General features: G+C 37.8%; 1 protein-coding gene across 4 annotated transcripts in view; it reads right to left on the reverse strand.

Moving 5' to 3' along the window:
* Window positions 1-26,156, reverse strand: part of ARHGAP21 (Rho GTPase activating protein 21) — a 116,350-nt gene that overhangs the window by 38,436 nt on the left and 51,758 nt on the right. For all 4 annotated transcript variants that reach the window (XM_082045918.1, XM_082045920.1, XM_082045919.1 and 1 more), the window contains 4 exons: window positions 23,486-23,510; window positions 10,778-10,870; window positions 6,842-6,920; window positions 518-572 (listed from right to left, as the gene is read on the reverse strand). In XM_082045918.1, the coding sequence (XP_081902044.1) occupies window positions 518-572; window positions 6,842-6,920; window positions 10,778-10,870; window positions 23,486-23,510 (252 nt within the window). The remainder of the gene's footprint in view (window positions 1-517; window positions 573-6,841; window positions 6,921-10,777; window positions 10,871-23,485; window positions 23,511-26,156) is intronic.

Here is a 26,156-nt window from a genome sequence, read left to right on the forward strand (position 1 = left end):
GCACTAGTGTAACAAAATATTTACAGCAGTTACAGTTAAAAATTTTTGTAATAACCTTACACATATTCATCTTTTTACTTTTTTTCATGGAAATTGACTGATAACTAGTGAGTTATTAAACAGAGGCTAATTTTAAGCACCATATGCTACGCTTTTAATTCAAATTTAGTAATAATTCCAGCTTCTTTAGAATTAGACAACCTGGTTAAGGAAAGCAATCCAATTCATAAATTCTAACATAAGGAAACTAAGTAAAAATATAATACAAATACAAACACTATTCTAAGATTTTTTTAAACAAGATCCTAGAAATACCATGTGAAGAAGGTACCTTCCCCTATACTTTGACTCCTCTAAAATTGCAGAGATGACAAGCAAGTAGGAAAGTATCCAAGGTGTGATAGAGAAATGTTAAATCTGATCACTTGCTGGTAGCACAGTTCAAAGACTTTGTAATCAACAGCAAGACACTTTCTTTAGTCAACATACTGTCTGAATATAAACTTCGCAAACATACCAACTGAAGGATGTCCTCATCTTTTGGCATAACACTAAGTTCCAGTATGCTGTCGCTGAAACAGATAGAAAAAGAAAACACCACACATGAACTTTTGGAAAATATTTTAAATTCTTGTTACAAAGACGGTTTATTAACTTCCACAGACCAAAAACATTCCAGAACTCTCATATTCAGCTATTCTGTAAATTTACTTCATACAACAGAAATAAACACTGATTTCCATTAGAGTCTTAGCAAATAAGAGTAGAACAGAAATCTGACTGAAGAGTCCATCTATGTGCTCAGCAAAACCAGGGTATTAAGCCAACTGTCTCTGTCAGCTTTATTGTTTGGAGCTTCTCAGACAAAACAAGGTGGCAAATCTGTGAACACAAGTTAAAATTTCTCTCTTTCTTAAATTTAAAACTGTGGTCTATTAGCACTCTTTCAAACTGCTGGGAAAATGTCATTACGACCACATCACATGAAAAGTGGGGCAAGAACAAGTAAGTATGGACACCCTCCGCTCCAACCACCTCCTCACAGAATCCACTTAAACACAGCCAGTCCAATGACGTGTGAAACACAGATGAAAAACCCTAAGTGCTGAGTTTATCAGTCTGAAGCGCTGAAACCAAAAGCAGCAGCAGCATAAAGATCCAGGAATTCAGAGAGTTCAATCAATATTATTTAAATACAGGCAAAATCAGGACAGCAAATGTACAATGTATTGGTTACCCCGAGTCAAATATTGTAATGCAGTGAAAACCAGAGTTAATATCGACCAGAGGGGAAAAAAAAAAAAAAAGTACTTTCACAAGGAAGAGAGTATATGCTTGTAACACTGGATACAGAACAGCTGAATTCATCTCATCTGACACAGAGTAATATTGTGTTCGCATCCATTAAATTTAAACTGGAACAGGTAGAGATAGAAGGGCTACAAACTGAAATAGCTTGTACAGATTATTTTAACTAGGCTTAAAAAACAGAAAATGAAGGTATTATGACTGTTATTTAGAATCTCACATTACGTGTAACAAGAAGAAAGGATATTTAAACAAACAGACCAATACCAGCACAAGAAAAACAAAACAAAACAAAAACAAAACAACCTAACTGGCGATATCAGCCTAGAAACTAGCTTATCTGTACTGGTCAGTACAAGATATTTACTCAGGAAAGACAAAACCAGCACAGAAACAGGTCACCAACTTCAGGGCACAGAGAACAGTCCATGAAAGCACTGAGAAGGACCTCAGTTGTTTATTTCTGCACAAAGTCATCTTCTCAAACATGTAACGTGTGATTTATTATGCTTTCTTATTTTTTTCGTGGTTCCTTTTCCATTTGTTAGTAACCACAGACATAAGGCTGCATTCCAAAATAGCAGAGTAAGGGTATTTCGTTTCACAATCTTCTTAAACCATTATTCATTTTGGAAAAAAGTGTTCTCTAAGCAGCATAAATTACTTCAGTTCTAAACCCACAGATCAGCAGCGATAGATTTAAGTTTTTCTTTTCAAGTCTATTCATACCCAGGAAAAAATAAGTCTTCAAAGCCTTTTAAAGATTTTTTAGAATACTGAATTCTAAGAAACACAAAAGTATTGACTTCTTAATGTGCATTTACAATAGCATTTCCCATTTTGACTGAGTGAATAAACAGCAACACTATTTAAAATGATTCTTCAAAAGCAGTGTCATGAGGAGCTGATTTTTGCCTAAACTCCTTTGTATGGATATTAAACTATTTATAATTTGTAAAACAAAAAGAGAACACAAAAGAGATAACAGATCTTGAGGCATTTCCAATGACGCGTTCAGATTTCATTTCTATGTTTTGGTAGCATCTATGTGTAAATTCTGTAAGGCTATTTACAGTTATCAAACTGTAATGAATAATCAATGCTTATTTGCAGGATGAAGACTTTGGAAGTCAAAAACAGGATAATTAGCATAGCTCCTCTTGAAGTACTTTTTATATAAGGTAATAGAATTTGACATAGAACAAACCATTCTCTTATACAAGTATTTTGTGCCTTAAATAAAAGGGGAATTATATCCATTTACACAGTCAAACACCTTTTTTAGAAGCCATCCAAAAGATGAATGGGTTCCATTCAAGAACAATGTTTCATGTATCATTCTGATAACTTCTCAACTATTCTATTTCAGTTTGCCTGCAGAACGTTCTGGAGACAATTTGGTTCCTTCTCCTTCATAATTCATGCAGTGCTTGCAGAATGTTTTTCAATTAATCAGAAACAAAAAATGTTGAGGAATACTTTTGGTGTACTGCACTATATAATGGACATGCAAATTATGAACCAGAAAGTGTTAATAAGAAAGATCACAAAGTGTCAGTTTACACTGAAATATTAGACACAGTATTGTGAATTCTCAAATTTCTATCATACAAATGAATTCCACTACACATTTTGAGATTTAAGTTTCAATTTATTGACCCAATCATCAAACTAAAGCATTAATTATAAAGACTGTGCTTTGATGCATTATTTTGTATTAATGATAGGGATTCAGTAGCTAAACTGTACATTTCTGAGCAATCCCAACACTTTCAAGAAGAACTTGCAAAGAGCAAGAAAAAAAACCAGACTGAATCGTTCAAACTCCCCACAGTTAAGGAAAAAATAGTTGTGAATCAGAATCTATTTCTTGTTTGATTTAGGACCATAAATAATTTATGGAGTTTATATTAGTAATCAACATATCTCCAAATTGATTATGTAAATGGATGAAAATTCTTAATGGACCAAACTGACATCCATTGGTAAAGAGTAGGAAACCTAGATCTGAAAGTGATCTCATGACTAATTTTACAGGACATAGTTATTTCTAGCAGTTCTTTTGAGATGTGCTTTTCACCTCCTAAGGAAAATAATCTGTTTAAGCTTAGTTTTGCTATCTCCAACTGGAGCAAAATAGGTAAAATTCTAGACCCATCCATAGGTCCCACTGGAATACATGGGCATCACATCACTTACGGCAGCTAAGTCCTGATGACTGCAGCATTATATAATGAGGACAAATGGGTATAACTGAACAACTTTCTAGAAAAATAAGAAGCAGTTATGGAAATCGAGCACCAGAAGTAATCTAATTAAAAAAAAAAAAAATAAAATATCAGTAAGTTTAAACTGGGTTTCCTTGCAAAAACAGCTAAATAGTGTTGTAGGGGATCTCCCTCTTTACAGATAAGAGAATATAATGCGTCGCATCCATAAAAACTGCTCAGATGATGATCAGAAAATTTACAAAAGAATAAGCATTTACAAGGCAATTACACAATAAAATAGAGTAATTAAAATGTCTAGAAAACCATCACACAGCATACTGAGACTAATAAATGAAACTGTCTTTACATCGTAAATAAGAAGCTGACAACTTAGCCTTTCAAAAGGCCTTTTAGCATGTTGCTTGCACAAAGCCTACTAAAGAAATAAAGGTGTGCTGGGTGAAAGATTACCTAAGACACAAAACAGAGCGAGAACTGTGTACACCACTGGGCATTTTTAACATCAAGAGTTTCAGTACATTCAAAAGTGGAATTATGCAAGAACAACCTATCAAAAAATATTAAATCAAGTGACGCAGTTAAAAATTCTGGTTTAGCAAGTTCCTAAACCTGGGATTTCTGAAAAGTAGCCCAGTATTTTCTGACCAAATATCACTCTATAGTTTCATTGTTTTCATAGTCTTCTATTAAGACTCCATTACTGGATAGTATTGGAGAGGATACTGACATAAACAGACCAGTCTGACCCAGGATCACAGTATCACAGTATGTTTGGGATTGGAAGGGACCTCAAAAGATCATCTAGTCCAATCCCCCTGCTGGAGCAGGAACGCCTAGGTGAGGTCACACAGGAACATGTCCAGGCGGGTTTTGAATGTCTCCAGAGAAGGAGACTCCACAACGCCCTTGGGCAGCCTGTTCCAGTGCTCTGTCACCCTCACTAAGAAGAAGTTTTTTCTCAAATTTAAGTGGAACCTCTTGTGTTCCAGCTTGATCCCATTACCCCTTGTCCTATCATTGTTTGCCACCGAGAAGAGCCTGGCTCCATCCTCGTGGCACTCACCCTTTATATATTTATAAACACTAATAAGGTCAACCCTCAGTCTCCTCTTCTCCAAACTAAAGAGCCCCAGCTCCCTCAGCCTTTCCTCATAAGGGAGATGCTCCACTCCCTTAATCATCTTTGTTGCCCTGCGCTGGACCCTCTCCAGCAGTTCCCTGTCCTTCTTGAACCGAGGGGCCCAGAACTGGACACAATATTCCAGATGTGGTCTCACCAGGGCGGAGTAGAGGGGAAGGAGGACCTCTCTCAATCTACTAACCACCCCCCTTTTAATACACCTCAGGATGCCATTGGCTTTCCTGGCCACAAGGGCACAGTGCTGGCTCATGGTCATCCTGTTGTCCACCAGGACCCCCAGGTCCTTTTCCCCTACACTGCTCTCTAATATGTAATTTCCCAACCTAGACTGGAACCCTGGGGTTGTTCCTGCCCAGATGCAGGACTCTACACTTGCCCTTGTTAAATGGCTATGCTGATGCAAGAACAGCATGCTGAACAAGAAGCATACACTATAATGCTATTTTATTTGCCATAAAATGGCAGCACAAACAAATTGCTCTGAGCTCAAAAATACTCTTTTCAAGGAAAGAATTAGAGCTCATCCTTTAGTCGTATGAAAAGCATTGCCTGTGAGCTACAAGGAAGATACACCTGATCTCTTTATGGATCAGAACTAACATTTATCTGTTTATCTTAAAAGGTTCAGGGGAATACTTCCTGATGGTTATATTTTCTGTATAAAACACTCACGGATACACATGACCTTTTGCTGCAATCTCCTGTGATGTGCACATCTGGCTCCAGACAACAACTCGTTCTCCTCTCCTAACTAACAGCAGCACCCCCCCGTCTTCTCTGCGCTCACAGAAACGCGGGTACAGGTGCAGCAGGGCGCTACATCGTGCCTGGCTGCACTAGAGAACCACTGACATGGGCTTGCTCAGGTGTCCCTGGTTTATCCACAATGGGCAGGGGTTGCGTTCTGCTGGGGTGGTTTGCTACCTACACTCACAGAGCTGAAAATAAAACTTTATTTACAAGCAGACCTATAGTTAAGAATCTCTGAGCACACAGGCCACTGGAAGATGTGATTGGTGTCTCTCTCTTTTAGATTAAGAGAAGAGATTTAATTGACCAATGTGCCTGTTGAGCATGTTAAGTAATGTCCTGTGTCTTGGGTATACACTACTGTACACTATTTGTCCACACAAATACAAAATGAAAAAACAACACATGGCTAGTATTATCTCCAGTAAAGGTTATAAAAAAAGACAGATTCCATCTTTCCAGCTCTTGTATAGAAAGTACTAATGCCACAAACCACACTTCAGTCCACCGTGCCTGTCATACCTTTGAAACAGAGCTTTATTGTTTACATAAAAAGTACCTTGGATGTATGTACTTTGAACAAAATTTTGAATAAAGACCCCACTGAAATGGAAAGGTCAGGATCTTATTTCTCCTATTTTTAACTGTAAGTGTAACTAAGTCTTAATGCATGAACATTCACTAAAAATAGAATGCGACATATGAGATGTATTTAGAAAAAGTTCTTCCATGCTGATCATAATACATCTTTTTTCCACGTAACTCATTATTATATTGGAAACTCGTTGCTGTAAAACAGAAACTGAGACCAAGAAAACTGTAAAAATGGGGGCAGATATGAGACATGAAAACAAGTATCTAGATTCATGTATGGACACGATTTAACAGGCCCCTGTGAGCTGCAGAAACAGCAAGTATCACCATTTCCTCAACTCTGTGCAAGGTTCTTAACTTTCTGCAAAACAGAGGAAAGCCAAGATGTACTGCAGACGTTTTGCAGGTGTGCACTCGCATGAAGATTTTCCTTTACCATATGCTTATTTCTAGCTATCAGATCTCATAAGCAAGATAGATTTTTCTGATTTTCTTTTTAAATTGACACATGTATGTTTGATGTTTCTATAACTAATCTGCCTATTTTAAGTTCCGACAACCTTCCTCTATAACAATCACTGTGATTTGCTACCAAGGGACAAGGACTGACATAAAGGATTATGGCACATTTCAGCACACTTATTCTCAAATTTTTCTTAGCATTCATCAATTAAATGAAAACAGAAACAATAAAACTGAATGCGTATTAAGGAAAATTTTAGAATACTATGACATTTTCAAGAATTGCCATAAGTGGTCATTTCCTGCTTAGCATAAAAAAATAGGTGTGGCACATGATTAAATACTAGCATCTTACCTGTTCTGTATTAAAGCAATGACTTGAGAATACGTCTTCCCAATAACACTTTCTCCATTGACTTTTATAATTCTGTCACCTGTAAAAGGGAAAGTTATACCTTAAATTAGTTTGTCTAGACATTTTTTTGATAATTTTTATTTTGTATCTCTATACCTCACGATAATCAAGAAGACCAATATGTTAAATTCAAGGTTAGTCTTCTTTAAAAAAATGAAAAAAAAAGAAGAAAATAAAAGACAAACAATACAACTACATGTAATTATAACCAGGGTGCCAAGTTTCTACTCTTTTCTCAGAACATTTTCAGATGTGGTATCTTATTCTAAGTTTCCAAATGAATCACCTAGAAACTCATCCAAAGAAAACCACGAGCTGGTGTAAGCTATACTAGAGGCTCATTTAAGCATCCCGTCTTCAAAATGTAGCTTGTAATGTATGGTCACACGTACTGACAACTCTGCCTAATTCTTAAGTGAATTACAAGCAGATATCTCATCCCAGCAGTTAACCTCAAAACAAAACCTTAACTCAGAACACTGCCGAGTGCAGCTGTACACATCTCCTTTAATACAAAAATTTTGTGCCTTTTCTTTCTGAAAAACAACAATTATTTTGAAAGGCTCCAGTTTCCTCCTTCCTCAGAACAATCTGGGTTGTTTTCAAGGCACTACCATCTCTTCAGTACATCTTGGACAGGATAACGAGTTATTTGTTATGCACATATCTTTAGAACTAACATCACTTTTACTGGATTTCTCCAAATAGTTTGTTGCACGTCCTCATTAAGAGCTTCATGTACTCTCATACGTTAAGTGGCAAATATATCATGGAGAGCAATTTTCAACTTTTGATAAAAAACTCATCCCGTTACTTACTAAAAATGATATTTAAGTAACCTTTCTGTTCTTCTGATCAGAGATATCTTGAATTTACTAATGAGGAGAAAATGGCCTAAGGATTACAAGAAAGCTGCTGGAGAAAAGAACTGAAAGAAAGGACCCATGCACAGTGAGCCAAAGGGAATGTCTTTTTCAACACTGCTTTAGAAACCAAAAGCCCTTTTTGTGTTTCTGGTGTGATCAAATCAAAGCAAGGAAAAATCTGTTCACTCTGAAAACTCAGCCTGACTCAGTGACAATAACGCTCTAAACACTCCTGCTCTGTGAGGGTTCCCTATACAGGCCCCAGGGATTTCCAGATTTACCAAACCACATGGATTTGCTGACTTGTTTTTAAGTTGGTCTGTACACAGACATCACGCAAATAAATTGGTGTGAGATGTTCGACTTTATAAATTTTATATATGTCCTTTTATCAGCTGGTTACCGCCCTTTTGCTCACCTGAAAGAACTCCAAGTTTTGTCTCATGTTCCCTAAGCAATGAAAGCAAGGTTGGTGGCAACACTTAAGGGCTGCCAGCAATCCACATGACTGACAGGCATCTGTGACAGATGGCAAACCCTACCCCATTGTTGCATACACACAGATGCCTTAAGTAATTAGGCTGAGAAACTAGACTTTCATGAAAACAAAGTTACTTCAAAATGCTCAGTATTGCATCAAAATTATTTTTTCCTGACATTTTTGAAAGAATTAATGTGTAATTTGTGCCAAAAATACTCTTAATCACAAGCTCTGAACCCTGTCCCACTATGTCACATGGCGAGACTTCCTCAGAACACACCAGATCCTTCTCTGGAACTTATAACTGGCTGTTTTCCAGGATGTTTCAGAACTTGCCCACAGATGTAGATCTTTAAAGATATTCTCATTACAGATTTTAGTAGGAATACTGAGCAAAGTAGATCATATCATCTTATCTACTCTTGTGCAGTTTTCGTTTTTCAAAGAAACAGACCAGGTTACACACAGCAGTGTGACAAAGTTCTACTTGAAGCATCCACCTAATGAACCCACAAAAAACCTCTGGTGGGACACACTGCAGAAGTGGTGACATGAAGGAAAGGGGCACAGGCAAATCTGCAAAATACAACTTTGCTCAGTTTCAGGTACATATAAAAGGGAAGGCCAGTGTCTGTAGCACAAAAAAAGAATATAGCATCATGAAAGTTTTATCTAATAGCTCTCTATCAATCTGATAGCTCATTAGATACCTTTGATCAAACTAGAAACTAATCTGAACGTACTTAAACCATCTCTCTTTACACATTCTAGTTCATTATATTCTTTCATATACATAAATGGCATCATGAAGATCAAGATATAGGAAATGCAGATCTGTTTTGGCTATCTCTACTTCCGTATTTCTAAAATATTTATGTTTGAGACTCACAGATATAGGGGTTTTTTTTAATGAGATGCCTCAGAGGTTAAAAATGGGAAATATGATCTAACTCTAACAAAGATAATTTTATAGGAGAATTCAAAAATACTCAGAATAAATAGTCTTACATTTACGATATTGTAACCTATTCCTCAAATTTGCAAGAGTATTCCAAGCCTTCTGGTGAGCGGCAGCCAGGTAAGCTCCTGCAACAGAGCTCATTGATTCTGGGCAATGAAGCTTGTGTTGGGACTGCCAGTATCACAAAGGACCCTGCGGCAGTGAAATAAGAACTGACAAACATAACTACCTAAACCCATATTAGATTTTCGAGTACTTTCTTTCCATTAGTGTGAACATGAAACAAAGTCAATTTAAAAAAAAAAAATACAGATGGAGTCTAGAAAATAAGAAATGTATGCAGTGTCTGTACCAGAGGTTCAGCAATCTACCTAACTGATCATTCACTGAGTGTTTTATAATAGAATTTCAAGATAAAGATATAGTAATATATTTCACCCTGAAGTTTTAAACAAGAAACAGCAGCATGACCTAATTAGATAGAACTGCTATCAGCAGTGTGTTTAAGAGGAATATTCTGGCAATTTTAAAATGTATTTTCTCATTTATTTTCTGTTCTTTATTCTGGGCTCCTAAAAAATCTCTCCTCTGCCTAAAAATAAACTATTCTCTACAGATTTCATCTTTCAATTTGGCAAATCATGAGCAGTGTAGAAATTAACATGGCTCCTCTGTACAACTTCAACATATGTTACACTTTATCAAGCCAAAACATTTCTTTATATAATAGCATTAAAATAACACCAAAGTAGCCCTTCCCTGAATAACTTCCCAGGGAGGAGTCAATAAAGAAGAATGCCTTATGCTGTATAAGGAGGATCTATTGCTGCTTCTAAATTGCTGATCAACCTAGAATCTTGGTATTTCTTCAGGAGGAAACATACAAAAATATTCTATTCCACCAAAATGCATATAGGTAACTGTTTTCAAAAGAAAATATCAATATCCCATTATCAACACAAACAACCTTTCACTGATGTTTTGACATATTTTCAAGAACAGAAACCCGTGTTTGTAGTAGTATCCATCACATTGTTTTATCACTTGTAAGACTTCTCATTCTAACATAGCTTTTTTTCCTTCGATACTTAAGTAAAGGTGTGACAAAGTACCTGGCACTTCCCAAGACACGTTTTCTGCTCTCCAGTTTAATTAAATCAAATAACTTAACAGAAGAGATAGACTTGGATTGTTCCCATTTAATGTAAAGGAGATGGAATAATTTAATTTAAAGGACAAAAACCTGAATGTTTTGAAGTTATCAGTTTGTCACAATGCAAAAGAAATAGGAGCTTACAGGTGTAATTTTCCTGCCTTTTCTCTCTCACCACATATTTTATCAGCCTAAAATTTAATGCCTTCATGTATTTTATATAGCACTTCCTGAGAGAACACAACGGTGCTTTGGAGCTGAAAAACACTGGTGGACAATTTAAAAGAGAGTTTTCAAACTTCTGAAGGGAAGAACAAGCTTTAAATGGACGACAGAACTACATGACGAAGCTGAAATCATATATATTATACACCATGTACACAAACATGCTATTGATAGTATAGAAGAACAGTACCTGTGCACAGTCCAGCTTCAAAAGCAGGTCCGCCCTCTTTAACTTGTTTAACAAATATGGTATCCATCGGCTCCAGTCTATTTCTTTGTTTTCCTGAGGAAGAAAGAGTATTTCTTAAAAGCATTTAATTATACTACTTTACAATGTTTTCACTTTAAGAATTATTTTGACCCATAATCCTGCCATGTTCATCATGACATTACTCAAGTTCATTTTGGGGTGAGAGAAGGAAGAGACACTAGGAGCCCCAACAACACCATTTCATTTGGCTACACTAGAGATCTTTTAGGTGTCCAGGGAAAAAAAAACGAAAGGGAAGGATGGCAGGGCGAGAGATCTATCTCAAACATAAACTGGCAAATATGCCCAGCAAGTGGTATTTTTCAGGTTCATTTCATCATCCCATTGCTAACACCACTGTCATTCTGATGCCTATGCTATTCAGTAATTATCCCTTCCTCTTCTAGATTGCTATCTGGCCTAAGATATAAAGCCATACAAATCAAAGAAGAACTAGAGTGCAAACTGCAAAATAGAATTTAGAAGAAAAAAAGAAAGATGACATTGATTTATAGTCCCCATGGAACTGTAACACTGATTTTCTAACAGTGTTTTCCAGATGCTCCAAGGTGAAGTCTGATGTTTTCTTGAAGATATATCAACACCCAAAAAGCAACGTATAATTCGAAGTAAATTATGTTTGCACGTGCAGTACATATCCTTATTTACACAATATAGAAGTTAACAGTACTTAGAAACGGCAACACCTATATCTTCTTGCCTTCTCAGTATACACTTAATTTCTATGCTTCCAGAAACACAGATAACTTGTGCTTTTACGTGCATGCCACCAAATCTAAGTAATGCTTAGTCAAAGTAGCCACTGTTCACACATGTTGAGTGTGGAGAGTGTGTAGTTAAAAAAAAAAAAAAAAAAAAAAACAACACCACTATAAAAAATCACCACAAAAAACCCAAACACCCACACGCAGACAAAACCACAAGACGAAAAAACTCCACAGTTGTACTCCAGGCTAAAATGCAATGGTCCTGTCCCGAGCCACTTCTATATGTAGCTGGAATAAGCCATTTTACAGCTCTTACACAGCTTCACTAGTATGATTTCTATGCCCGGTGACCTAAAACACAAACAGCACCCAAAAGTAAAATTTGAAATTTTATTACCAGTCTACCAGAAGACTCTATTAAACTTAAATTGTTCCACAGTGTTATTGGTCTCTCCAGACACCGCTGTCCTACATAGTGCAAAACACGAGTGCTCACAGAACTGGCGGCAGAACCTCCAAGGTGGCAGCCAGAGAAGCTTCCAGGGTGCCAGTGCTGGCTTTAACAGCCCCAGTGCCTCCCAGTTCTATCACCAGTTTCCACTCCCGCACCACGCTCCCAGCTGGGGAAATACCACCCCCCAGGGTGAGCCAGCCCCCGGCACTGACACAGATTGAAAATAAGCTCAGTTTGGGTTCCAGTTTACCAGGAACCGCTGACACAGCAGACCCGGTGGTACGAACTGATGAAGAAGCGGGAACAGCACAACAAAATAAAGGAAAGGCTTAAAACTGGCACTGCTGATAAAAGAAACCCTCCTTGAAAAGGGAGTATTAGTTTCAATCACTTCCCCAGTGACTAACCTTTGTCTTGGGCTCAAATGGCACTGCTTTTGGAAGTACTTTTGCTACAGCTTTAGATATCCCACCTGGCTGTGTTTACTAAGCCACAGCATTATTTATTAAATAGAAATAAGGTGCCTCCCTTACCCCTTCTTTGGTTCCGTTTCCATATGAGGAAAGTTCATTATCTGAAATATTTTAATAAATTGTACAAATCCAAACTTCCCTTTAATTCACTTTTTTCAAACACGAGTTTTAGCCTAATGCCTTCGTTCTGCAGATCCTCAGTGTCCTGCCATTTTACCACAAACAGCTGCACAAAATGGCTTACTCATATGGCTCTAAATGGCCTTCTCAAAATAACTCCAGACTGGTAGAGGAAAAATCAAAAAGTTGATGTGACAGAATCAGATAACTACTATATACAAAGCAACTGAATTATAGATCAAGAAACACCAGCTGGCAGCTCAGTCCCCGAATACTTTAAAATTTGATTATCAGGACACAGCTACAAGACACACAAAATGCTCTTTGTGAACCAAAGCTCGTATCTGTCATTTTTAATCTGCTGATTTAAATAGACATTGAACACATGATGAGTCTTGTCCTTTAAGAGGCAGTTACGTTTCATCAAGTTTAGACAAATTCCAAGCATAATCCACCCAGATGCCATGAACAAAAGGTTGTTTCAACCACTTACAAGAGTAAAGTAAAACTACGACCTTTTATAGGACCATCAAACATGCTTCCCAGTGTTGCCACTTAATCTTTTACTGAAAATATACAATCCAAAAAGTGACAACAAAATAAAAAATAATGGAGCTCCCATGGGCACGTTAAATTTGTAACACAATATCTAACATTTACAACCCAACACCAAGCAGCTACCTCTGCTTCTTTCACAAAATGCTCACCAAAAAACAACAATGGCCTACTGCTAGTTTGCTTAATGCTCAAATGCCACTTTATGCCCTGTCCACACCTGAACAAACACAGCAAATGGTCAAGCAGGTACGGTTTCTCCCATTCAGCATCCAGCACAGAGTATCTTTAATACACTCACCACATTGGAGTTAGAGGGGAAAATGGTACCAACGTATGGAGACCACAGACTGAAGGTTTCCCTGAACATCTGATTTCTGACCAACCTGTCGCTACACTGAGGTTCTTCAAAGCCATGGGCACTCCCTTCAGGTGTTCACAGCTATTTTAATGGACCAGTTACACACTAAACTTAGTTCTTTGTCCTACATGAGGAAGATGGTTGCATTGAACAGGCATTCTTCCTAAAAAGGTGAATCACCCTAAAGATAAAGATCAATTTAGGATGAACGGTTTAAAATATTGTTTACATTTGCAGGTTCATTTTACATCTCAATAACATCCAAATACAAGTAAAGGTGAGAAGAAAACCTAGGGCTCCCAAGCTTTGGCAGATGAATACATGCTTTTCATTTCTACTCAGTCTTTTACATACTTGGATACAATCCAAAACTTCTTTCCATCAGTAACATATGAATGAACTTCCTTGAAAACATAGCCTCAAAGTGTATGTTTATATTTTGAGTTTGAAACTCCAGCAAAGCTAAACAATATTTTCTGACAGCAGGAGCTAATGATACTTTCTTAAGACCAACTGAGGGGGAATAAATCTCACAGATGTGCACTCAATCAGTACGGAATTAAATTTCAAGTAAAACTGATAATCTAGTAACTTACTTCATGTCTTAAAATTTAACCACCACTACACTTCAATTTAATTGAGCCTAAATCTCCATTGGGTCCTGTCTGCACCCAATCATCAGGCAAAGTAAGATGCTGTCTAAAATGTGAGCCTCAACTCTCCTCCTTCCAAGGTCCACCATCCAGAGTAGGTTATCACAGTGGAATTTTACACTAAATTCTCCAGCTCTGCACTACATAGTGTCAGACTGGATTAACAATTTTCCTTTCTAATATTGAAAAGCCTGATTTTTTGGAGTATGCCATCAATTCCTCACAAGGCCAAAGAACATCAAAGAACAGTAAAGCAGCTCGCATTACTATTCTGTCAGACATGTAGCCTTATTGTACCCTTGCCAGACACAAGTATTAATACAAATTGGAAGAGGAGTGGCTGGAGAGCAGCCCTACAAGAAAGGATCTGGGGGGGGCTGGTTAACAGCGGCTCAACACAAGTCAGCAGCGTGTGCCCTGGCAGCCAGGGAGCAAACCACATCCTGCAGTACACCAGACACAGCATCACCCCCCGATCAAATGAGGTGATTATCCCACTGCATTTAGCATTGGTATGGCCTCACCCCGAGCACTGTGCGCAGTTCAGGGCTCCACAATTTAAAAAGGAGGCATCCAGAGGAGGGCAACAAAGCTGGTGACAGGGCTGGAAGGAATGTCCGGTGCGGAGTGGCTGAGGTCTCTGGGTCTGTCCAGTTTGGAGAGATGGAAGCTGAGGGGTGAACTTCGCTCTCTACAGCTTCCTGAGGAGAGGAAGAGGGGAGGGAGGTGCTGAGCTCTTCTCCCTGGGATCCAGTGACAGGAGATGTGGGAATGGTTCAAAGGTGCACCAGGGGAGGTTCAGACAGGACATCAGGAAGCATTTATTTACCGAGAGGGTGTTCAAACACTAGAACAGGCTCCCTAGAGAGGTGGCCCATGCCCCATGCTTGTCAGTGTGTAAGAGGCTTTTGGACAAGGCCCTCAACAGCAGGGTCTAACTTTTGGTCAGCCCTGAATCGGTTAGACAGTTGGACAAGACTATCTTTGTAGGTCCCTACCAGCTGAAATAATCTATTCCATTTGCTGGTGCTTTTCCAGTGCTCATTACTGCATACTATGTTGCCTCCTCCCTCCTTCTCCACACTTTTGTAAACAACTTTTAATTGAGCATTAGATGTTGCAGGCTACCAGCAAATGAGACAACTTCTCCCAGATCTTCAACTGCAAGTAAAGAACAAGACATCGCACACACAGAAAAAAATAAGTTAAAGTGTGAGCTGCCAGGAACACACCTGCATGTGCAAGGAAGAAGCGCAGATGAAAAGCACATCTTCTGTGAAAAAGAATTTCATATATACTTCATTACTCCACGAGCGTAGCTATAAACAGAGGCAAAGTCTTATGTAAGGGTAATAAAAGAAACAGAAGCATATAAAGTTGCTAAGTACACAAGTTAGCTGACCAGAAACTGCAAAACAATCCATAAAGTTGTTCTTTCCTTTACCAGACTTGTAAGCACACAAAAATCTCCATCATGAGTAAATATTCACCAGTCAGGACAAATTAAACTCAAGTTATTGCCCAGGCAGTAATGTAGTTTTACTGACAGAGCTACTAAAATATGCCTTGCAGTGCAACCACTCCCTGAAGTGATGCTATTCAAATGAGAACGTAACTTTAGAGATGCCAAACTAATGTCTGAACTTTTACTTCAGAGATTCAGCATCAGCAGATACAAGGAAATAAAAATGAATCACCATGTATATACAAGGCTGAAGGCAAAAATTCATTGGCTTAAACAAGGATACTGAGGAATAAGGAGAGCCTTTATAATTAGGTCCTTAGTTTAAACCACCGAAATTAAGTAGTCTGAAGAAGCATAAACACCTGAAATTAGATGCAAGACAAAAACAGAAAAGCAGTTTATTGCAACAAGATTTTTCCTAGTCGACAGATATATTTTTCAGAATTGCATGCAAATCTTCTAATTAGCCAGCAATTTCCAACCAAAAAATACTAATTGCTATCTTCAATGACCAATTAGATCAAAGTAGAATCTACAGAATTAAGAGAGTACTATCTTCTTTCAACTGTTGTTCAAATTAATGTCAAATAAAGACTTTCTTCATAATACATGTATTTATCATAATTTATTATAATCTTTATACTACCTGAATCTACTAGCTGCAGCTACAAGCCCAACACCACCATCACAGCCTGGCAGAGCAAAGGAAGCTTCCCATGGTGAAGTTACAAGGAAGCTTTTCCTGACAGACATTTGAGATGCCAGAACTTGCGGAGGGGAATACATTGCACCAGCATCTGACTTGCAAAGTAATAAAATCCTGATGTTGCTCTTTCTCCTTGATAAGAGGGAATAAAAAATGGTACTTTTAAACACACCAGTAGAATTAAGAGTTGTTACAATTTATAATTGACTTACACTTGGGTGGGTCACATACAGCAAAACTTCCAACTCCTGTAAACTTGATACAGAAATTAATTTTACCCAGGTGCCAATTCTAGCTTGATCCCCTAAAATTCTAGTTTGGGACAGAGCTGCTACAAGGAACATAACTAGTATTATATGAAATGCAGTAACCGTGAGTTAGTTTCTAAGCTACTCTTTACAGACAGGACAGTATTACTATACTGCTCTGATTTATCTGGAAAACAAAATGACACAGCAGAAGTTATGACACCTACAATACGCTACCAGATAGCAACAAGCACATCACTTCTCTATAGTCATTAACCTTTTTATATAAAACACAGTCAGATACAAACATCTGACTACACAAAGGAAACCTTTCTGACAAAGAACCTTTACATTTTGAAGGAGGAGGGGGAAAAACACACACATACAAATCCAAAACAAACATACACACACACACACACACACACACACAAAACAAAACAAAAACCCCAACACAAACCAAACTAACATACCAAAGCACTCCTGATGACACACACTTTTCCTTTCTTTTTGACCTGCAGAGCACAAGCCTGCAAGTGTTTTGGGACACAAAGTACAATGCATACTTTCTGACAAAGTCTCCTAAGAGTCTGCTGCTTAAAAACATGTAATTTCTCCTCTTCCTAGAGGGAAAAAAAAAAAAAAAAAAAATCTTCTGTTCAGGGCAGCTGAACCATGCTTAGAAATCCTCATAACATACAAACTGAACAAAGGCTACAGAGTTCCATTAACCTTACACAGAATATTTTCACTCGTGGCTCAATGCTCAGCAGGCAGCAAGGGTCATTTTTGTACTAAAGAATCACCAGCCTTGTGAAATGAAACTTCTCAATTATTAAATTAAGACAGGCTCTTCTGTACATCTTTCTCTGAATCAAGAGGGAGGAACGTTATTCTTGAACACGAAGATCTAGGAGTGTGCTTTTGGATATTCAAGGCATTTGCACTCTATTGGTTCAACAATGCCAAGTGGCAGTGATTCTTGGGATGCCTTTCAGGCAAAGGGAGGAGAAATCTCTACAGCTTCAGTGGGACAAATGCTTCTAAACGACTGCTGAATCAAAAACCTGCTAACCATCTCCCAAGCTACTCAAAAACAGATTGCTGAAAGTACAGCAGAACTTACATTTACTAACAGATATTTAATTTAATATAAATCACAAAACTGTCGGGATTACATTTAACTGAGAGAGTCCAACTAAAGACAATTCTGGATTTTATAATCTGCAAACTGAATTTCATACATAGTAAGCATTTGTCCACTGGCAATCCGTTGCAGAAAAGGAGCCCAAAGGTCCCAGCCCAGCCCCAGCAGAGCTTATTTCACCCACTGTTAAGCACAAATTAACTAAAAGACACTAAGCAATATACAGTGCCAAGGATGAACCTCTAAAAAGAGGATGATAACAAGTACAATAGCATTGTTGAGTCACGTAGCAGAGAAACACCTGGTATTGTGTTACACAAAAATACATTCTGTTATTACTCAAAGCACCTCTGGCATTTTGATTAGGCAACTCCAAGATGGTATTTCTTCTTCACTTACTCTTTTCTTAAACCATTTGACTAATAGAGCCTCAACTCTGTCGGGGACGGGGAGGGGGGGAGGGGAGGAGAGAAAAATAATCTGGCATTGTTATGGAAAACATGTAACACAGTTTCAACTTAAATATAAACTCTCCAAAACTTCTGTGTTTTCCAATTTCATTATTTGCCAATATTATGACTGTTTTTTTCAATTCCCTCAAATCTAAAATGAAACCTTTTCAAGACTAAAATTTAACCTATGATTAAACAGTCCAGAGGATTTACTTTAATTCTTATATAAGCATAGAGCCATACAATTTGTATCGATTGTAGCAAACCTACAGACTCTTCCCTAAATCACACTTGCTATGCTAAAGCATTAGTGTTATATACTTCGTCTCTTGCCCCTAATTCCTCTATTATACCTTATCATGCCAGCAATCTATGACCTTTACAAATATTTGCTTTCACATTCATTCTCTTGTTCCTTATCTGCCTTGTTCCCATCATCACAGGTACAATTAGTTTATTTCATAACAGACTGAGCTGATAGATGATGATGTTGGGGCATTAAATTAAATCCTGGGAGAACACAAAACCACATCACAGAAATCAACAGTCTGTTTAAAGAAAAAATAAAATAAAATAAAAAAAATCGAGGCATTATATAAGCAGCAACAAGGAATAAAAAGCTTTTCCTGCATTTTTTCTACCCTTCCCCCAAAGGCTCTACACATCAAACCAGACTTGAGCAGAGTTGAAGGAGCTCAGGTAATTGGAACTATTTAGATTTGACAATTGAAGGGTAGAAACTTTAATCCATAGTTAGGTGCATTAAAAAAATAGCCTGGTGATCACAATTTAACAATCTAGAAATCTCAGTGCAGCAGATATCTGAAGTCTCATTAGAAAGTGCACACCCAGTCTCTACAGAAAGGACACAGAGCAATATACCTAACTCACCTTTCAATTTTATGAGAAGATAAGCTGCTAGTTTCTATAGATACTTCTATATAGAAATAGGAGATAAAGCAGGAAAGGCAAGAACATCATATTAGAAAACTATGAGACAGAATTATAATGATACTAGATTTCCAGGCACTGTATTGAACATAAAATTGCTTAGTTCTCATACAAAAGAGATTCTTTCCAGACTACTTCTATGTGCTTATCATTTTTCATTTTAATCTCGATCCACAAGCTCAGTATTTCTGAAGAAAAACATGTTTTACACCAAGATACAAGAAATTACCAACCCATTTAACACATACTAAAATCTTTTGCCAACTAGAGCTTCAAGGAGTCTTGGAAGGACAACAACATATTCACCATATTAAAAGCACAATGAAAGGACATGGACACAGCATGGTAACAGAGATCATTTTTCCAGCACCACTTAACATGTCTTGATAGTCCAAGTTTTTAGTATAAAGTATTCCTATTTTTAATAGGTATAGGTATTTTTCAGCTTGTCCACTCTTCTGGGACACTTCTACCTGTGAGCTACCTCTTAAATAAAATTTTGAAATAGGGCAACTCCAGAAACAGGAAGAATACTAATGTATACCATCCTTTAAACACATTAAATACTCCACGTTAATATAGGTTGGTCAGTGTAATGGACATACTCAAGAAAACAGCAGAAGCTGACACAAGTTTCCAGTCATTGACTAAGGAATCCAACAAGGAAGATGTGCATCTTCTGATAAAGTGCAGCTGTTAGAAGAGCATTTTAATAGCTTAGCCTAAGGTATCTTTATCTTGAGCAGTAAAAGTCAGAAAGAACAGAAATCTTTCAAATAATAACTACAAAATATGTAGGGTAAATCTGCTGAGATGTCCCTCCAGGGCCAGGACCTGCACATGTGAGGCTTGCACTAGTTGCCTGAAGAAAGCCTCACCTACTTCTTTATAATCAAGCAGTCTGCAGCAGACACCCACCAAAACATGAGTCTGCCCACAAATCCTGACCATCGGCTCCAAACTGGCTCCCAATCCATCCCAAACCAGAGCTTCATACATCCCTGCTGCTCTCTTACAGCAACTCGACCGCTGCGCTCTCCCAGCCTGCCCTCCCCAAAGTGCCTGCACCCAGCCCCTGCAGCACTCTGGCCCCCTCCCGCGAGCAACCCCACCACATCTCTGTGACCCACAACCAGACTGCACCCTTGCAACCACACGCAGACCTCCTGTTCCTGCTGCTTGCTCCCCATGCTGCATGTGTGAGTGCACAGGGGCTTCCAAGAGGCCCTCAAAAAAGGCATGAGAGCTCTCACCATACTGTCATGTAGGCATTCCCTCACTATATGCACTTGAGGTGGTTCCCTTTTGCCCCAGGTATCTCCTAACCCCTTTGCTTCACAACCCAATCTACCTTTTCCTCACTTGCTTCTGGGCCATCATCTCCTTCCTCTACCATTCTTAGCTTAGAGCTCTCCTGGACAAATTTGCATTACCTTTTATTCTAAATGCTTTGAAATTTTACTGCTTACCAAAAGCAAGTTTAATGCAAGCCAGGAGCATGATTGAAATAGATACTAAAAGAAGTTGCACTACAATTCTATAACAGAACATAAAACCATATAAAAATATTTCTTTCACTGTTAGAATACATCAGAACTAGTACATGCTTTTATCTTCTGCCCTCTAGACTTAATTAGGTACTCAGCTCCTTTGAAAAAAATATTCAAGCACTTTCAATAAAAGGCAGTAGTAATAGAGATGCTTTTCTCTACCATCATCTACTCAAATCTGTAAATGCTGAACCTGACAAAAATCTCAATTTTAACGGTAAGTTTAACCTGTGAAAAGGGCAAAGCAGAAAGTGCAGATAATTAGAAATCTTCACTCAAGATCAATTAAAAAAAAAAGACAATTTTGCATTGGCACACACTGCTTCACAAAAATGAAAAGCTTGAATCCCCTCTGCTTAGTCTTTGAGAGAGGAAAGCTCAAGTGAATTAAGTGAATCATCATCTACAGACTTCAAAAGAAAAATGTTTATCATTAAGATATTTTCAATGTTAATTAAGACAGAGCTTCAGAGAGGCAAGTTTTCCAAGCGAGTCTGAAGGGACAGACAGGACACTTGCCACTAGATGGCTCCTCTGCCCGACCCACCAGCACCTCGCCCTGTCCGCAACATCCTCCGGCTCCTGAGGGACAGAGGGACCCCACAGCCCGCAGCCACACGCAGCCTCTGGCCACTCCGAAGCACCTCAGCTTAACTTTCCAAAGTAAATGACTTTAAGAATCCTTGTGATAACCCTTTACAGAACTTCCAGCACATCTGCTTTTGCTAAATTAACATGATGTTTGTGAACATGAAAAGTGAAATATTATTTTTCTCCTCACAAGTCACCTATTCACCTCATTTGGAAACAGAAACAACTTGTAGCAATGTAAACAAGAAACCTTTTCATCTCCCCCCTCACCTCCCAGGATCACACTAAATATTGGAGAAAAACGTCATGCACCCTTTGTCCCATTTTGTTACTTTTGAAGATATAATACAAGAAACCTGGCTGACACCTACATCCTCCACCTCACAGCCATCACTTCTTCTCTTTCCAGAAGGAACACAAGTCCAACCTTCCCTCCTGCTAATGAGAATACCGTTATCTTTCCAGAGCACTTTGTGCCCTTTGATCTGTATTTCAAGGCATACAATCTACTACGTTGCTATAAATAAGCAATAGTTGAGCTATGATTCATAGTTCAAGTAGCTACACAAAGAATTCCAGAAAGTAATCTTGTTCCCACCTGCACAGGTCTCAGTGAACCACATACATGTTCATTTATTGCTGTTCCTCTACTGAAAAACAGACCTTGGATACCATTTTAGATAAACAGCCCCCGTGCCTGTATCTCTAGCTGATCCAGTTCTCCCTGTGAGAAGAACACTGCAGAACTGCTTTCTCTAGACCTCAAGTGGTACCTTCCATACAGGTTTGGCATGGTGGATTGACTCCTTTCCCTTCCTAAAGGAATTTGCCTGTTCTCTTTGTATGCCAGAACAGATAAAGGAGGTTGGAAGTTAGGGGGAAGGTGGATGGGAGGTGACGAGGAATAGGAAGATATTGATTTTTCACTGTTTAACAAGCAGGTGACAACAGGTGAGTAAGACTAGGAGGATGAAATGGATGAATTCATCTGCTTCCAAGAGAAAAAGAAAGTTCAAGTAAATTCATATTTCCCAGAATGTTTCTAATATCACAGTTACACAAAAAAAAAAAAGGGAAACAAAAGTTCAGACATGTTCTCTGTCTTACTACTAAATAAGACTTTAAGTACATTGAAACCAGGTACAACTTTCTGCTACAGTGTACAGCGAATTGTAACCCACCAGTAAAAGCAGCATTCACCCTACATTGCAAAGGCACCTGCCTCCTGACAGGCCTGTCCTGCTGCACTGCACTGCCAGATGCAGCACAGAGTACCAAAGAGAATCTTAAATTAAGTGGGAATAAGATGTAGCACCAAGTAATAAAAATAAGTTAACTGGTAAATTAAGAAAGAGAGCAGACACAGGCAATGTGAGAGGGAGAACGCTATGATAACGGAGAGGAACTGACAGGCATAACCTAGAAATAAGTGATTTATTTAAGTGATTCTGAAGTGTGGCAATTTTATTCAGACACCTTATCTGACATCACTGAAACATGTTTCATGGATCTCTTAAAATGTAAACAAAAGTATGAAAAGTAGTCAAAAGTTAGATCAGTACTATTAATTACTAAAAAGAGTATCAATAAACTAATAGGAATAACCTTTTTGATCTTGTTTTTAAAATGGCTGTATACCACTTCTGTGGATAATCTTTGTCACCACTACCAACACTAGGTTTATATATTTATATGTTACTTTTATTAGAGTAGGCTGCAACAAAATTCAAAGTTAATACTCGCGGCTCTTAGAGACACTGTACAGCACTTTTTTAAAAATGCATGTACATAAATATATCCATGAGACTCAAACCATTTATAGTAGCACTTTGCACAGATAACTGTGGGTCTTATATGCAGATCAAATTAAGAGAGTGTGACACTCTGTCACTTCGAAGGTAACACAGCTGGTTTCTTGTTGTCTTGTCATGTACCTAACAAGGTGATATATACAGCACAGAAGTGATCCAGCATGTGTTTTAATTAACTTAGTGGCCATGCAAACACCTGCACTAAGTAAGTGAAATTAAAAGAGACACATTTTCTTTACTTTGCTCCAATGCCATGAAATTCAATGAGCTTAATGGTCACACTAAAGTGATTTTATATTTCAAACTCCTGCGTAGCTATTAAAGCGTGTTACACAGCTGAAGAGAAATATTCAACATATTGGATCTCTGAAAGAATAAAGACATACCTTGTCTATTCCCATTCTCTTCATCCTAAGGAAAAAGAAAGAGTGCATATTAAAAATTCAATACATTTTTAAAAAAATGCATAGGCATCTACAAGCTACAAGGACTTGAAGTGAACTTGTAAGATTTAGAGTCTGCATTCTGATATCTCATACTTTCACAAATATTCAACTTTACAAAATTAAGGCTTTCATTCTGAGAATGTAGTGTAATACCTGTTTTAAAAAAAAACAAACACAACTAAGCACAGTTCTGTGAAACATCCCCACAGAAACAACATGAACAGCATTTTCTGAAAATAAATGAGCCAAAACTGCCAAAACACTGCCACAGAGCTTAATACTGCACTGGGTGTTGTTGCAAGCATGTTTGCACGCTGAAAGTCAGGCAGCAGAGGTTGTACTTCAATCACCTAAGGACTCAAAGCTGAATAATATGCGAGAGATACAAAATATTTTGTAATCAAGCTATGAATATGCTTCCTAAAATCTGAAATGTCAAGTTTGTTTTGCCTTCAGTACTACTGCCTAGAGAAGAAGAATTCCGTAACAATCTCAAAGGTTCTCCTTCTGCTCATTGTGCTATATATACACATGAAACTACCAGGTAGCACTGACAGTCCTTTAAAAAAAAAAAAAAATTATTACTTAAGGTACTTCCTTGTCAATATTTTAATATGAATGAAAGGCTTTTGAAAGATCATGGCTAATCTCTTCTACAAAATTCTGCCATTTGAAAAGCACAATTGTTTAAATATGGAAATGGGTTCTTTCTTTCTGAACTGCAACTTTATAGAGTAATAAGCTTCCAACCTAATTACAATTTCTGAGTCCATGTGTCCTATTTGGGAAGTATTTCTAACAATTCACCTCAGCTAACTAAAACAGCTTCATCCAGATGGAAAGGAGGAGCAAGGAGATAACACAAATAACTTTCAGATGTATAGTCCCTCCTACTTTTAAGCAGATTAATTCAAAATTTCTAGGTCTTTTGTATTTAAAGACAAATCACTATGTTTTTCATACTAAATATTTTCAAAGCAATTGCACACTTATCTGAGGAAACTATTCAAGACAAGAAGTCTTGAAGAAAGAGAGGGAGTAAGACCAAAAAAAACAAACACGCATCAAAAAAAACACCCCAAAACAAAAACCCAAACAAACAAAAATAAACACCATCCCCCACACACAGAAGAACCGCCCCCCCAAAACACTGAGTTAACAGAGATCTGGAACTCCTTCTACTTTTATAAAGTCATGATAATTACCATTACCACCCAAACTCTGAGAGCAGCAAACAGTATATCCGTAATCTGGATGGCCCTGTCTGCTCTATACTTCAGCAAAAGTACCACACCAGTAGACAAGTGCTGTCAGAATTTATCATTATATGTCTTGAAGTCCTGTAACAGCCAGTTGGTTTTGAACTATGATCACCCAAAAGAACAGCAGTGAAGAATCAGACAAGGCTAACATCTGCATGTCTCTAGTCGCCATCCAAACTATCAATTGAAAAACCATCTTTAGGACTTTGAATATTAGAGCTCATAGACTGGAAAATGTGGGTCCCATGTAGGGGAGGGTACTTGGTTTGAGGCTGTAAAACAAAGAAATTATGGAAGTGAAAAGTTAACTAATATAGAATTGCCACCTTTTATGAAACACTGCAGTGAGTTCGTCAGTTTGTCACCGAGTATGCAGAGCTCTGTTATGAAAAGACAGCTGCAAAATATTAGTTTTTCATGGTACCAAGCCAACGAGCTCAGGCCTTGAAAAACAGAATGCTTTATAACGCAAATGTTTTGGAATTAGCTTTCCCTCCTACATTTACCTCTTACACATTGCAAGATGTTATTGTATATTGCTGCCATACCTACGGGTAAAATTTTCTTTTATTACTTACTTGCTTGCTTCGTGGACTGACAGAACTTGGAGAATGAACTTCACATGCAAAAAGAAGCACGTTGCTAACTAACAAGTCCTAATAAACATCTTTTGTTAAAAGCATAATTTCGCATAGGCTTTTTGCAATGCTAGCTTAAGGAATCTTCCACACACTCGCTATTCACTTTAAGTGAAAAGAAGCTTGGGAAGCAAGGAGGATACACAATGGGTTATGCCTGAATGTGCAGCTATTCCTAGTTTGGTGTGTGGCCCTAAACAAGCACAGCCAAGTACTTTTGCCAAAATGAGATGTGTTAAACTGCAATCTCAGGTTCACAAGATCATCTTTCACACTGTCCTTCACACAGGGCTGTCCCTCCCAACAGACCTACCAAATAACACTTTTTTCCATAACCTTTCCCCATCATAATGTTTATAAATTAGTTAATTCATAACAATTACAATGAGAAAGAGTCCCTTGATTTGTAGTTAATTAGCTGTTTTGTGCAGGAACCATGTAAAGATACTAGAACTTAGCACAGTATCATGAATTTGACCTACACCTGAAGTACTATTTACACACTGAATGTTACGTAAGTATAAAAATATATAATATATAAATACATTAAATATAATGTACTACTGTCTCTGCAAAATATGCAGCGACACTTACCTGAATTAATTATAATCAAACATGTTCAATCATTTAAAGGACAGCAAGAAAGGCCTATTTTCCAGTCAGATGTAAATGGAGAAAACAAAGCTTTATGGATGCCATTCATGTACAGTT

Source organism: Streptopelia decaocto, assembly GCF_964273445.1.
Source record: "Streptopelia decaocto genome assembly, chromosome: 2".
Classification (NCBI taxonomy): Eukaryota; Metazoa; Chordata; class Aves; order Columbiformes; family Columbidae; genus Streptopelia; species Streptopelia decaocto.